The sequence below is a fragment of the Embiotoca jacksoni genome, unplaced genomic scaffold (genome assembly GCF_022577435.1).
Source record: "Embiotoca jacksoni isolate LCO1_2020_lvr unplaced genomic scaffold, fEmbJac1.0.p SCAF_2, whole genome shotgun sequence".
NCBI classification, from domain to species: domain Eukaryota; kingdom Metazoa; phylum Chordata; class Actinopteri; family Embiotocidae; genus Embiotoca; species Embiotoca jacksoni.
In genome coordinates, this window is record NW_027185340.1 from 25,358,031 (window position 1) to 25,373,373 (window position 15,343).

Consider the following 15,343-nt stretch of genomic DNA (forward strand, 5'->3'; position numbering starts at 1 on the left):
TTTCCGAATGATTCTACGAACTCTTGCTTGTGCTTGTTTGTATTGTATTAAATTCTGGAAATTATGTGATCTTTTTAATAACTTAAGAGCTTTGTTTCTTTCTTTCACTGCTCTCCCACACTTATCTGTCCACCAGGGGACAACCTTTCTTTTCATCCTTCCTTTACTTTTAGCAATTGTTTGATTTGCTGCTTCCAGTATTGTAAATGTCAGTTTTGTATCAATCTCCTAATTGTCTTAATTTAAGTTTATTTTATCCATTTCTCGCTCGCATATATATTTGAAAAGTTCCCACTTTGCCCTACTAAATACCCACTTACCTACCATATCTCCCTGTTCCTTACTCCTTTGTAATGATACTTTACAATTTATTGGAAAACTACTACCCACTGATGTTTCATCTTCTATCTTCCACTCACATATCCCTGCTAAATTCCTAGATACGATAGTTAAATGCGGTGCAGACGTGTTCCCCGTGTGCACATCTAATCTAGTCCATGTTTCCTGTATGCATATGACATCTGGTTTACTAGAAACATTTTCAACATATTTGTTGAATTCTTGTTCATTAGCCAACAAACTCCCAGCAGTCCATTGTAGTATGTAAATCAATTCAATTCAATTCAATTTTATTTATATAGCGCCAAATCACATCACAGGTTATTTCATGGCACTTAGCACATTAAAGTCCTTACAGCAAGACGTTACAATATTATACAGAGAAACCAACAATTCAACAATTCCCACATAAGCTAGGAGGGAAAAAACTCCTCTTTAAGGGAGAAAAACCTCCAACAGAGGGAAGAAAAATTCCCTTTAACAGGAAGAAACCTCCGACAGAACCAGGATCAGAGGTGGAGAACATCTGTTAACAGAACCAGACTCAGAGGTGGGCGGCCATCTGCCTCGACCGGTTGGGGTGAGAGGAGAGCAGAGAGAGAAAAGGACAGCATAGAGATAGAAGAGAAGAACTGTTGGTGGAGACGACAAGCGCAGAGCAGAGACATGCAGCTCCATGACGGGACATCTGGAAAAGAAAGAACAGAAACTACACAAGCGAAGGAACTGAATGGAGACAACAGACAATAAGAAGAAACTATGGGAGAGAAAAAGATGGTGAGGTATGAGTCAGTTAAAGAGTAGGACATGCTGCACAACATCAGGAGAATACGTCCTCTTCTCACTCAGAAGGCAGCGCAGGTTCTGGTCCAGGTTCTGGTCCAGGTTTTGGTCCAGGTTCTGGTCCAGGTTCTGGTCATCTCATGTCTGGACTACTGTAACTCCCTCCTGGCAGGTCTACCTGTTAGCGCCATCCGACCTCTGCAGCTCATCCAGAATGTTGCAGCTCGACTGGTCTTTAACCTCCCGAAATACACTCACACTACTCCGCTCCTCCTCTTTCTCCTCTCCCTCCTCTCCCTCCTCCTCTTCCCCCTCCTCCTCTCCCTCCTCCTCCTGCTCTCCCTCCTCCTCCTCCTCTCCCTTCTCCTCCTCCTCCTCTCTGCTCCTCCTCCTCCTCCTCCTCCTCTCTGCTCCTCCTCCTCCTCTTCCTCCTCTCCGCTCCTCCTCCTCCTCCTCCTCCTCCGCTCCCTTCACTGGTTACCAGTAGCTGCCTGCATCCGTTTCAAAACATTGGTACTTGCGTACGGTGCTGCGAACAGATCAGGTCAAGTGTACATCCAGGACATGGTCCAACCTTACATCCCAGCCCGTTCACTCCGCTCTGCTTCTACCAATCAGCTTGTTGCTCCTCACTGAGTTAAACACTCTACAAAATCACAACTGTTTGCTGTCCTGGCTCCTAAATGGTAGAATGAGCTCCCCAATGACATCAGGACAGCAGAAACTCTGAACATCTTCTGCCGCAAACTAAAAACACACCTCTTCAGACTTCACCTTGAACAGTAGAACTTTAGTAGCGCTTAAAATGGCACTTACTGATAGAACTTTGTAGTTTGGCTTTCTTGAAGAAATTGCATTTTCTTGATTCTTGTTGTTCTGGGTTTTGTACCCTCATGGTTGAAATGCACTTATTGTAAGTTGCTTTGGATAAAAGCATCAGCTAAATGAAATGTAATGTAATGTAGGAGGAAAGAAAAGAAGCTCAGCATGTAACGAGGTCCCCCAGCAGCCTCGGCCTATAACAGCATAACTAAGGGTTGATTCAGGTCTACCTGAGCCAGCCCTAACTATAGGCTTTATCAAGAAGGAACGTTTTGAGTCTAATCTTAGAGCTAGAGAGGGTTTCTGCCCCTCCAACACAAACTGGGAGCTGGTTCCACAGGAGAGGAGCCTGAAAACTGAAGGCTCTGCCTCCCATTCTACACAAATCATTGTGTATTAAAACTATCCGTCTCCTATTTGCTCTTGACTTGCATACTGAGATCATTTCTTATTTCCTCCCATGTTAGTCCACTGATGGTGGTGAACTGCTGCTTTAACTATTACCTGGATTCTCTCTGTTTTGGATTTGACGTCCATTGTAGCATTTACTACCTGCTATGAAAGTGATGAGCTTTTTTAAGTCAATCAATATTTGACCCTTCTTTGACTGATCTGGGACTGCTGTGGGTTGTTTTACTGTCTTACTTACTCCATCAGTTCCTCCACTCTGGCTGACCCTCTTTACTGCCTCTGCATAGGTGATTTTTATTCTGCACCCTCATCAGCTGCATTTCCCTCTCTCCCTTTTCAATACCTCACACCCATAGTAAGCCACACTGTGATCACCACCGCAGTTACAACACTTTGGTTGCACATGTCTGCACTGTCTGAGCTCGTGGTCTTCTCCACACCTTCAACACCTCCTTCTGCCTTTACACGTTTTAGCTGTATGTCCGAAACTTTGGCAGTTGTAACACCTCGGAGGCTTTGGAATAAACTCCCTAACAGTGTAACTCAGGAAGCCTAAAGAGACTTTCTTTGGTTGTTCTTCCTTCTGAAAATCCAGCACAACATAATCACTGTCTCTCCTCATCCCCTCTAGAGTTACCTGCAACCTTCGGGCTCCTTTCAAAGTTCCTCCTTTAAGGTTTGCTTTAATTTCCTCCATCGTGACTCCAACCCCCCAAATCACTCCCTTACTCCACTTACTTTCTCTTTGGATACAGTTTGTGCTCACTACTTTAAACCGCCCTATTACTTTAAGCCTGTCCACTCGCTCTCTTTGCTCTTCATTTCTACATACAATCAACAAATTTCTGTCCTTCAAAACTTTCGCCAACAGAATATCTCCAATCTGATTTTTTTTAATACCGTTGTTAGCTTCACCGGGCTCATGGCGGAAACCCCTCTCTCTTCTCCAAACCTCAGAATAATTTTAAATTCCGACCCATCTGGACCGTCTGGTCTTCCACCACATTCTCCACTACTCCTGATTTTCTTTGTGGTAGTCACGACAAAATTATTACCTCTTTTCTCCCTCTTTCTCTCAATAACTCGGCTAATCTCCATGCTATCATCACTCTCTACCAAATCAGTCTCCCCACTCTGGTCCATTCACAACACAGGAGTGCCGACCCGCCAGTTTTCTTCAGCTCACTGTGTTTCCCCATTTTGGAAACTTCTCTTTTTCGACCTCCACCTGACAGACATGCCTTTATGATAGGACAATCTGTCAGGTTCCTCAGACTGTCTTGTTGTGTAGTTTTCACTATCCAACTTCTCTGACCCTAGCTCCAGCCGCGTGTCTCGTTCTGATACTACCTCCCCCCCTTCCATCCACACACATCGCCTTCTGCACTCCAAAAACGCCATCTTAGTTGTGCAACACAGACGTGTTTATTTGTCACGCTGCTGCTGGACAGAAGAATCAGTGGGTTTACCGGGGGGTCAAACAGAAACACATTGAATTCTGGGTAAATTAATTAAAGCTGCAGGTATGTTAGCAGGTGATGAGTTCAGGTGTTCCGGTTATTTCCTGTCAGTTCAGAACAGCAGTGTGAGACTGTCGAACACAGTAAGTGTACCAAGATGAGTGTTGGAGACGCATCCTCCCTTCTGAATATCAGACTATCTGTTTACCTTCAGTACATACTGCTACTTACAAAGTACGTACTGATGCATGTATTATGTATACAACTGGGACAAACTACTGCATCATAAAAATGGGTCTTGACCTTTGACCCACTTTGTCACATCTGTTGCGATCCGTTTGAAATAGGAAGAAAAAGAAGGCGATATGGAACAAGGTACGATTTCTTTAAATGTACTGCAAATGTTCTACTAAAAAGTCTGGTCGTCTGGATGCTGGAACGCAGGGACAGTCATGGTTCCCTTCTGGGTTCTGTGGCGGTTGCTCTTGCTCTGCTCAACTTCCCAGCGCCAGTAAAGTGAGTCACAGTGCCACCTGCTGTTGTGAACTGAGGCAGGGGAATTACTGAGAAAATCCTCAGCTCAACCACAGAGGAAACTTTGTGCCAAAAGTCACGTGATACTTTTAATAGTATTTTTATATTTGCAAACCCCACATTGTTTGCAAGTGAATCGTATGCCACTTGTAAAACATGTTTTGTTTGTTTGTTTCCTTTTGGCAGGAAATGTGCTTCCTGTCCTCTCTGATCAGTTTCATCTGTCCCTCATTGTCCTCCTCTCCCTGCTGTATTCAGCCCATGTTTCCCTGTCTCCCTGTTCTGGTTCTGTTCACAGGTGTTTGGATCCTCACCTCAGTTCCTCCTCTGTGTCTGTGTAAAAGTTGTAATGTGCCGGTCTGACCCTCCCTCAGGTCTGAGACTAAACCTCCCGCTGTCTTCTGAGTGGCTTCTTTCTCTGTGAACATGTGACCGTCTCAGCCGCTAGTAAACTCGACTCCTGTGGTTGATTCAGGTCTTTTAATAAGCAAAGAGAAAGACAGACTGACAGTTCAAATTTCATTTGTTGTCACTGAACCAGGAAACTGCAAACAGGAAGTGGGTCTGAAGTCAGCCTCACCTTCACTGTTCTGATCCTGGTTCACAGAAATGATCAGATTAATACCGACAGGCAGCAGCCCTTCTCACCAATATGATTTAAACCACCCCCATCTCCATGGTAACACTCACTATGACATAATTTGGTTGTCTCTCTTTACACACTCTGGATTTACTGTGGAGGGTTTGAACTTTGTGTCTACAGACAGAAAACATACTCTGCATGCTGAGTCAGCAGATAAATGAGGACACATGAACGAATCAGAAACTATTTCTAACAATCCCAGGGTGGGGGGGGGTTACTCGCAGTAGGAAGAGCCTCCTGCTGGTCATAGTCAGTTGTCCACCTGCATCATGTCGTCACCGAAGAAGGCCAGCAGTGTCTTCTTTCCGGAGACGTACTTGAGGCTCTCGATCTCCCCGCCACTGTTGCTGGGCTTCTGAAAGTGGATCTCCAGGTGGTCCTGCAGCTCTTCCTCATCCCCCGTGTCCTCGATGCCATCCAGGAGGACAGTTCGCTTCGGAGCGCCACAAAATGTCTGAAATCAGTCACACACATCATCAGCTTCGTCATCGCTCTGCACACCGACACACAACATGTGTGAGAACACCTGAGCACCGCTCACACACTGATCATCACTCTACACACTGATCATCACTCTACACACTGATCATCTGATGGAGTGATTGACTGTAGTGAATTCACTTTGTGAAGTATCCCACACAACAGTGCCATTACAAACATCTCCTCTGTCCTTATCTCTGATTTCAACCCCCACATGCCTGCAGGATGTGAACTCTGGGTAAACTCCCCTGGTCCTGCTTTTTCACCCTTTTACCTCATAAAGACGAAAACTTTCTGTCACAATGGACACTAGCCACACCTTTTTGGGGCTATAAAAACTGTCACTTTGGAGACCACATCCACTCAACCGTAAACCAAAAGATACCTACTTAATCCCTTTGTTGTCACAAATCCTCCAGACCAGATGGCCTCCAGTATTGACAATCCCGGAATACCTCCCCCTTTTGGTCAGATCCTACCCAAAACTCACAGACTATAAGAACAAACTATGGACTTGGATTCATAACTACATATACTACTGTCCTGTATGCTATTACATTCTTATACTAACAGTGTGATGTTTGTCAAAAGTTTGTGTTACTAAAAACTATATCCTGAAGTCTAGAGATGTGAATAATGTGTAACCCAGATCTCTGCCTCCCTCTCACTCTTCTCACCTCTCTATCTGAGTAATTAGGTAAAATGACCTTATTGTTTAAAATGTGATCTGTTTTGTAATAATATATCTCATAATATGTTGGTGAAGTGAAATGAGGGACTTCTTTTGCACATAGTTTGAATCAAATCATGTTAAATGTGGTCCCTAGCGAAAACTCCTCCTGACCCCCTCCTCTCCCCCCAAGACAGGGTATGGATAAGGTGAAATTCGACACCCGGAGCTTTTGTCCATGCTATCCACCTTAACCCTTGTGTTGTCCTTGGGTCAAAATGACCCGCAGCTGTGTTCAACCAAGTTCTATTTTATTTTCATATTTTTTGGGATCATTGGTGACAAGGAGGCTGTGAGGGTTTCTTTAAAGAATGATGACCAATGATCCCAAAAAAATATAGAAATAAAATAGAACTTGGTTGAACACAGCTGCGGGTCATTTTGACCCGAGGACAACACGAGGGTTAAAAGAGAGAGACCCAAGCTGACCATCATGATTCGCTTTCCTTCCAAGATTCGCTTCAATTTCATTAAGATTCATTTATCCTCTAAAAGATTCACTTTGCATTCAGATTCGATTCATCTCTAAGATTCGGTACAGATTTGTTATTTTTGAGTTTCATTAAGTTTTGATTTAATCATTTTTATATCTACCTTTTTGTTAAGTTTTAGCACACATAATCAAAGTCTCAGAGTGTGCCAGCAACTTCTCTGCTCACACACTCAATACCACCCTGTGACGAACCTGTATCATTATCAGTAATTTTGTTAACGCTGTGGCAAGGCCAGCCTACACGTTTGTACAAAATCACAGAATAGTGACGGACGGGAAATCGCCAGGACTCGGCTGGACCGAAACACCATCCACCTCCACCTGCTAACGGCGAACCTGACGAGGCCTCTTCCGCCTCTCGGCCTGACGACCCCCACGGGACCCAGGGCCAATACCGTTGCCAGACATACGGAGAAGGAGCTGTTAACGGGAAAAAAAACCCGTTACTCGACTCCATCCACCGGACCTCTGATTGACACCATCTGGACCCGCTTTCGGCCCGTGAACTACACATCTCACAGTAAGCCAGTTCATTTCCTCAGGGTGGCAAATTCAAATTTAGCATCAGGCTTAAATTTCACTTATTCAGTTTACGTTAGCACAGTAACAATTCCCTCTTTCATTTCACCACCAGTAATCAGAATTAATTGTGCATCTCATTCATATAAATATATCTGTCATTCAATCATTTCTTGTGAGAAGTTATACAATAAATCCTTTTGAATTAGACCCAAGTGTGTTATAGTGTTATTTCTGAATATATCAAAGAATTTGAGTTCCGATACGAGAATTAATAAATTCAGATTATGATTGACTGATTTCATATTAATGTTGAATTAATATTTTGTCCAATATTGGACCGGTGCCCCTTCTAATAACGAGAGCAAAATTTAATCCTCACAAAGTAAAGTGGCATAATGTTACAACTGACAGACTTCAGGATGTTATCAGAGAACAAAGAGTCTCCGTCTCACACCGAGCTCCACGGGATCTTCCACCATCACTGATGTCAATATAACAGAGAACAAAGAGTCTCCGTCTCACACCGAGCTCCACGGGATCTTCCACCATCACTGATGTCAATATAACAGAGAACAAAGAGTCTCCGTCTCACACCGAGCTCCACGGGATCTTCCACCATCACTGATGTCAAAATAACAGAGAACTGATTGGTCAGTAAGCGGAGCTTAGGTACGTTTTGCTCTGTTATCTTGAACATCACCTGCTCAGGACCAGGTTAGGTCTGCACCATCAGTTACCATGGCGATGTGTCCAGCTAAGAAGTGAACCTGCTTTGTAAACTTAAAAACCCAGAGTTGAACCTGATGTTACCATAGTAACCTCACATCCTGCTCTGTAGTACAGGCATCTGGTCCACCTGATTGGACCACAGAACGAACATGACCTTTGAACCTCTGAGAGCTGCAACTCACCTGAAACTTGCGCAGCTGGTATTCATACACAGGTCCGACTTGCACGTTCACCTCCGAGTCCAGAACCACACAGAACGTCCCTGCCAGGGCCAGACTGTCAGCAACTACACACAACACACACACACACACACACACACACACACACACACACACACACAGCAATACGAACACTGATTAGTGGGTGGTTGACAGGGTCCGGTGTGTCTGTGGAGAGCGGCTGTACCTCCAGGGTGGAGGAACGAGACGAGTCCAGTCCCGGCGTTCCTTTTGTACTCCACGCTCTTCACCTCTCCTCCTCCTCTGCTGGGCCTCGAGAAGCTCATCTCCAGGCGGTCCTTCATCCTCTCCTCCGGCATGCTGGGGGGAACGTTGGACACCTTCAGCTCCTTTCTCGAAACATCCAGGTGGACCTTCAATGATGAGAACACTGTGTCACAGGGGAGTCTTTAAAGGTGTGCACAGGTGGTGCAGTTACAGTACAGGTTTTTAGAAGGTTACTGGACTGACCAATCAGCAGCCAGCAGTGAGGTCACCAACCATCATCCATCAGTGATGTCATCGTTGGTTTGTGAATGTTATGAAGCCTCCAGTTCAGATTCTGTCCATCTTTAAATGCTAAAGACGGAGTTCGGAGCAGTTTGGAGCAGGAAGTGACCATATTTGGATGAGATGGGGGAGGAGCCAGCGGTGGATCTGACTGATCTGATTGGAAACCTGACGATACTACGTCCCGCCCACCGATAGCTGTAACCTGACTGCACCACAGGCCTGTCAATCAAACAGACACGCCCCCAAAAACAGGTCTTCTTGAATCTTCTTTTCTAATGAATGAGGGATTATTTTCAGATGGACCTCCAGAAAACTAATAAGGAGTGACTTTAGCTAACAACACCGAGATAACTGATGGACACATTTTATTCACTTTGGATTTGATGAGAGAAGTTGAATGGGAGTCTATGGAGCCGGAGGCTTTTTGGAGCAGACCTCTAGTGGCACTCGCTGGTATTGCAGCTTAAGACACTTTTTTTTCAGACCTGAAGCTACTTTTAACTTTTTTCCTTTTTAACACTTTTATATCCAGTCTGTGGTTCACACATGTTTCAAACAGTAAAATGATGAAGAGATGTCCACCTGAAACTCTGCTGGTTGTTTTAGAAGTCTTCTCTGTATTTTTGTCTGTTTTCATGGTTTCATGATTCTTGTTGTTCTGGGTTTTGTACCCTCATGGTTGAAATGCACTTATTGTAAGTCGCTTTGGATAAAAGCATCAGCTAAATGAAATGTAATGTAATGGTTACAGCTTTGTGTTCTATTAGATGTATTGCAGCTCACTGAAGACTGAAAACCGTTCAGTCGGTGATCGGTTAGTTTTTATTTGTGGATAAAAAATATAAAACCTCTCTCCTGGTTTTCCTCTGGATATATTTCTTTATCCTCTATGAAGATGAAGTCATCACTGAGTATCTATTGATACACTGACTAGCGGCTTTGCTCCAAGAGGAGAACAGCAGCATCATGTTTAGAGAGTACCTCGAACTTCACAGCTGGATCCATGGTGATGCTCTTTGGTTTCACATTCACGCTGCTGCCGTCACAGGAAACGGAGATTCTGGCGATCTTCAGGATCTGAGAGGCCACTGGAGAGGAAGAGGAGCAACAGATGATGAGGATGATGTGGAGAACAAGTTCACTTGGCTGCATTCTACTAACTCTGGTTTGAAATCACTGCTGGTCAGAGAAACATAGCGCCCCCTGCTGGCTCTGGAGTTCATTCACAGACAACAGACACGACTGATTGAAGTGTTCAGCTCGATCACTCAACAATATTTGGATGTTTTCCAGGTGTGACTCACAGCTTCACCTCAGCAGAGGCTGTTACTCCGAACTATGACATCATCAATGACATCAGACAGGTGTTTAATGGATGTATCAAACGTTAAATATTTCATTAAACTCCGATTAAGCTATAACGGATCCTCTCTATCATACGGTCATGTTGAGGGGAACCATCATCGAGCCGGGCGAGGACAGAGAGAGAGACAGGTCATGTGTGAGGACAGAGAGAGAGACAGGTCATGTGTGAGGACAGACGGAGAGACAGGCCATGTGTGAGGACAGAGAGAGAGACAGGACATGTGTGAGGATAGACAGAGAGACAGCTCATGTGTGAGGACAGACAGATAGACAGTTCATGTGTGAGGACAGACAGAGAGAGACACGTCATGTGTGAGGACAAACTGAGAGAGACAGTTCATGTGTGAGGACAGACAGAGAGAGACAGGTCATGTATGAGGACAGAAAGAGAGAGACAGATCATGTGTGAGGACAGACAGAGAGAGACAGGACATGTATGAGGACATAGAGAGAGACAGGTCATGTGTGGGACAGAGAAAGAGACAGGACATGTGTGAGGACACAGAGAGAAAGAGACAGGTCATGTGTGGGACAGAGAAAGAGACAGGACATGTGTGAGGACAGCGAGCGAGAGAGCATCATGTGTGAGGACAAAGAGAGAGACAGGACGTGTGAGGATCTGTCCACAGAGACACAGTGGATTTAAAGTCACAGGTTCTGTTATATGACATGATGAGGAGGAAAATCCATATAATAATTTCAGGCTGTAGAGCTGTCAGTGGGCGGAGCCAGTGGGCAAAGCCACATGTACCTTTCTCCTCCTCGAAGGTGACGAGGGCCTGTCCTCCATGAAGAAGCACAGCAGCTCTCTGGCTGATGGTAAACACTCCTCTGATTGGCTGACTGTCAGCATCACCCTCCTCCCCCTCCTCTCTCTCCTCAGCGATGAACTTCACCTCTGTTTCTGGGATCTGGGCATAGATCTGCACAGGTGGAGGAACACTCAGTTACAGGTGGAGGAACTCCGTCAGACAGTCAGTCAGTCAGACAGACAGTCAGACAGACAGACAGTCAGAAAGACAGACTGTCAGAAAGACAGACAGTCGGACAGACAGATAGACAGGCAGACATACAGACCGTCAGACAGACAGACAGATAGACAGGCAGGCAGGCAGGCAAGCAGACAGACAGTCAGTCAGACAGATACAGTCAGAAAGACACTGTCAGAAAGACAGACCGTCAGACAGATAGACAGGCAGACAGACAAGCAGTCAGTCAGACATACAGACAAACAGTCAGAAAGACAGACCGTCATTCAGACAGACCGTCAGACAGATAGACAGGCAGACAGACAAGCAGTCAGTCAGGCATACAGACAGAAAGTCAGAAAGACAGACCGTCAGTCAGACAGACAGTCAGTCAGACAGACCATCAGACAGACAGACAGTCAGAAAGACAGACCGTCAGTCAGACAGACAGTCGGACAGACAGGCAGACAGATAGACAGGCAGGCAGGCAAGCAGACAGACAGTCAGTCAGACTGACAGACAGACAGACAACCTCTCTTCTTCCCACCTTGAACTTCTGCCTCAGTCTCTCTGACTCCTCCTTCTGCTCCTGCAGCTCCTTCTGACTCCTCCTCAGTTGCTCCTGCAGCTCTTCCTTGTGTGTGCTCAGTTGCAGCAGCTCCTCCTGTGGTACAGAAGTAGGTGGCATCATGTTGGGTTCTTCTAAGCAGCCGTCACCTGTCACTCAGACCTCAGGAGGAGTACCTTCACTCTGCTCATGCTCTGCTTGAACTCCTTCTGAGCGTCCTCCTGCTGTTGCAAAGACGCCATCATCTCCTGCTGGGCCTTCGTCTTGATGTCGTCCTCATCCAGTTTCTCCAGAATCAGCCTGTCCTTCATATCCTGAGCTTTCTCCACTTTGGTCTTAATGACAGACAGAAGAGTTCAAAGAGAATGAGACCACACGGAGAGACGCAGGTATGTCCAACTGTTTGATGATTGCTCTAACAGAGGTCAGAGGTCACTGAGACGAGCTCCACCAGGAGCAGCTCCATCAGCACACCTCAACTCATCCAGTGATGTCTCAGTGGAACTATATAATAAATGACACACTAATACTCACCTTTACCTGTGGTATGATATTTGCTGACATAAATAATCTGAGTTATGCTTTTGAACAGTTTATGAACTCTTTGGGTCTGATTTACTAAGATCTCAAATAAAGGTACTAAATTGCGTGTTCCTGCCAAAAGTTTGCAAAAAATTGTTTGCACCCGTTTTGCGGGTGATTTACTGAGTAATTGCGTCATTGAAATCAGGTGCAAATCACTGTATTTAAATGAGGGTTTGTGTGTTAAAGTGATTCCAGCAATGGAAAACAGAGCGACCGCAAAAGGAAATCTGATCCCATTGAAATTAAAAAATATAAATATAACAAGAACAAAACACTATATAGGAGATTATCAGCAAGAAAGTCAATACTGTGGGAAAAACAAAAAGGCAAAAAAAAGGCTTAATAATAAACGTGAGTAAATAAAAGAGGAGGAACGGTGGATGAGATCTTCTAACAAAGTGATCAGCAGGTCCAGATCTTTCTGTGATGAGCAGGTGATGTTTCATTCAGTTCCTCCCGAGGTCTCGTGAACCTGATGAAGCTACCTGTGAATTCTGCAGGACTCATTCAGGACCTGTGACATCACACCTGAATAACAGGACTGGTGGGAGATCCAAGCAGAGATACGCTGGAACGACCCAGAAGCAGGAAAATGCTGAGTCGGAAGAAGTTTTGCCATTGCTAGTATTTCGTGGCTCCTCCTTGTTGTTGGCTGTCAATCATCATTCAGTTCATTCAATAACTCTAAAATATCATCTCTGGAAAAACGATATGTCTGAATAATGTTTCCCTCTGACATCAGAAATGTTTAACGGGTGTAAAACCTCGTTCTCTATGTCTTCTCTGCTTTCCTGTGTCTCCTTCACAATAAGAGCAGCCGTCTCTCCTGATGTTCATCTGATTAAAGCCTTCAGTCGTACTAAAATACACAACAATCACTTCTCCTGATTCTACTTCCAGGTTTAGTAAATATCATTGCGGGTACTAAATTGTTCTCTTTATATTTCTCCTCCCACTATTTTGCACCTTCAGGTAGAAACACCCAATATTACATGTGAATACAGGCAAACACGCAAAATGGACAACTTGTGTTAAACTGCACATTTGAATGACGCAATCCTCACTGCACATCATTAGTAAATCTGCTTGGACATTTATTTGCGGGTGGTGTGAAGTTTGTACGTGATTTTACACACGCAAACGTTTAGTAAATCAGACCCTTTACGTTTTAAGACTTCAACAATTCCGGTTTCCAGAATGGAGCCATTACTTCAATGTCGGCCAGTCAAACTACAAAATAAATGTACAATCACTGTGTAAATGAATTACCAGTAAAAAAGCTGATATGTAGAATATAATATTCATTTTGCATCTTTTCTTTGAGCAGGATGTTTTATCCAGACAGCCTCCATTAATTAAACAGGATGACCTCAGACTCTGAGCCTTGTCTCTGATTGGCTCTCTTGTTTGAATTTGCTCCAGCTCTCATCTGTCAATCAACCATGTTTGCTATAAATAAACATTTAAAGAATGAGGAGGAGGAGCGTTTACCAGTGGGAGGCAGCTGATAGGTCTATGATGACTCAGCAGGAAGTCCAATTAAACATAACCTGGGTTAGTTATTGATCAGCAGTGATTCTGATCAGTTTTGTACTTTAAAATCAAAACATTTCAATCTTATTTCTATTGAGGAATTTTAATAAAAGTCAGTGCTGAGTGTTTACTGACTATTTTATATTTAGTTTGTATTATTAATCACTTAGAAACATTTATGAAAGAAGTAATCACATAATAAGTGACCTCACTTAGATGAAGTAATTAAAATAGTGCCATTATCCCATATTTAACTAGTGAGCGGTGTTGCATGAATTAAAATGGCTCTTCTGAACTCCTTCAGGTTGTCTCCGGGAGTCTGTCGGACTTTCCTCTCACCTTCCATGTCTCCAGCTCCTTCCGGGCCTCCTCCAGCAGACGGGCCTCGTCCAGCAGACGGGGCTCCTCCAGATCACCGTTCATCTGACCAGAAGGAAACATTGATGGTTACTAGACAGGATCAGCTCGTCCTCCACCAGAAACAACAGAGTAATCCTTACCGTGTTGTTGAGGATGTCTGCCATTACGACGAAAACGAAACTAATTCAACAAGTAGCATAAATAAAGTCGGTCCAGTCCAGACAGAAACAGTTTCAACTGTGAGCTGTTCTGTCTCTTAATGTTTAATGTCCCTCCGAAGTGTGAGGACAGACAGGAGACAAAGTGAGGACAGACCGACTGCCGCCGAAGTATTGAGCTCAGAATCAAAAGTGAAAGTTAGAACCGGTCTGACGTCTAAAGGAGGAACCACAGAGGACAGTGAACGCAACACCGTGAATTAATTCTGCTCCTTCTGGTTATCCACAGAGGAAATGCTACTGACACATGTTCAAATGAAAATAAATATATATTTATGTATAATTTATATATAAATAGATATTTTTCCGCCTGGTTATAAAGTATTAAAGAGGCAGTGTGTAGAGTCTGGTGCCATCTAGTGATGACGTTGCACATTACAGTCTCGTGAACATTCTCCCCTCACCATCTCCTTCCAAGCCGTCCCTTCACGGTGAAGATGAGGCGCTCGTTTGAAGCTGAGGAAAACACAACGAGTCTTATTTTGTGCGTCTCAAACACCAATGAACACATCATGATGCACCTCCTCACACCCCTGAGCAGCAGAGTGAATGGACAATGTGAAGGACATCAACTACCTGAGGTAAAAACAAAAAGATAAAAAAAAATAACCATGAGACCAAAGAAAGTGAGACGGTCTGAAAAACTCTGAAACAATAAAATAAATCTGAAAAAATATTATCGGAAAAAAGATATATACCTAAAAATAGCATGTTATTCCTCTTCAAGAATTTCTTCATGCAGTTCGATTTCGAATCTTTGAATTCACCCAAAAATCCAGTGAAGTTTGGGGAGATTTTTGACATTCTACATTTGTCAGTGAAGAATATGCCATAGACAATTAATACATTTATAATGAACTCAAAATTAAGATTTGTATGTTCAAAATATGTGATAACATTTTTACCTTCAATTTTAATATTTGCATTTATTTTACCTGTTATATAATCTTCCAATCTTGACCAGAAAATAATAGAACGTGTACAATGGTCAAATAAATGTATTAATGATTCTGGTTCATTATTACAGAAATGACATTTGTTTTCAATGTCCAAATTACACGAGCTGTAC

At 43.8% G+C, this 15,343-nt stretch overlaps 1 protein-coding gene across 2 annotated transcripts; it reads right to left on the reverse strand.

Moving 5' to 3' along the window:
• Nucleotides 1–4,814: 4,814 nt before the first annotated feature.
• Nucleotides 4,815–15,287, reverse strand: LOC138201592 (N-myc-interactor-like). Of its 2 annotated transcripts, XM_069155213.1 has the most exons (10): nt 15,210–15,287; nt 14,679–14,730; nt 14,036–14,119; nt 11,755–11,913; nt 11,558–11,674; nt 10,794–10,965; nt 9,659–9,765; nt 8,352–8,538; nt 8,129–8,232; nt 4,815–5,446 (listed from the first exon to the last, which is right to left on the reverse strand). In XM_069155213.1, exons 2-10 carry the CDS (start codon nt 14,679–14,681, stop codon nt 5,243–5,245), a joined length of 1,137 nt encoding a protein of 378 aa, XP_069011314.1. In that variant the 5' UTR covers nt 14,682–14,730; nt 15,210–15,287; the 3' UTR covers nt 4,815–5,242. The 2 variants fall into 2 exon arrangements, with proteins under 2 accessions (XP_069011314.1, XP_069011313.1); XM_069155212.1 differs by lacking the exons at nt 14,679–14,730; nt 15,210–15,287 and adding an exon at nt 14,197–14,405.
• Nucleotides 15,288–15,343: the final 56 nt, after the last annotated feature.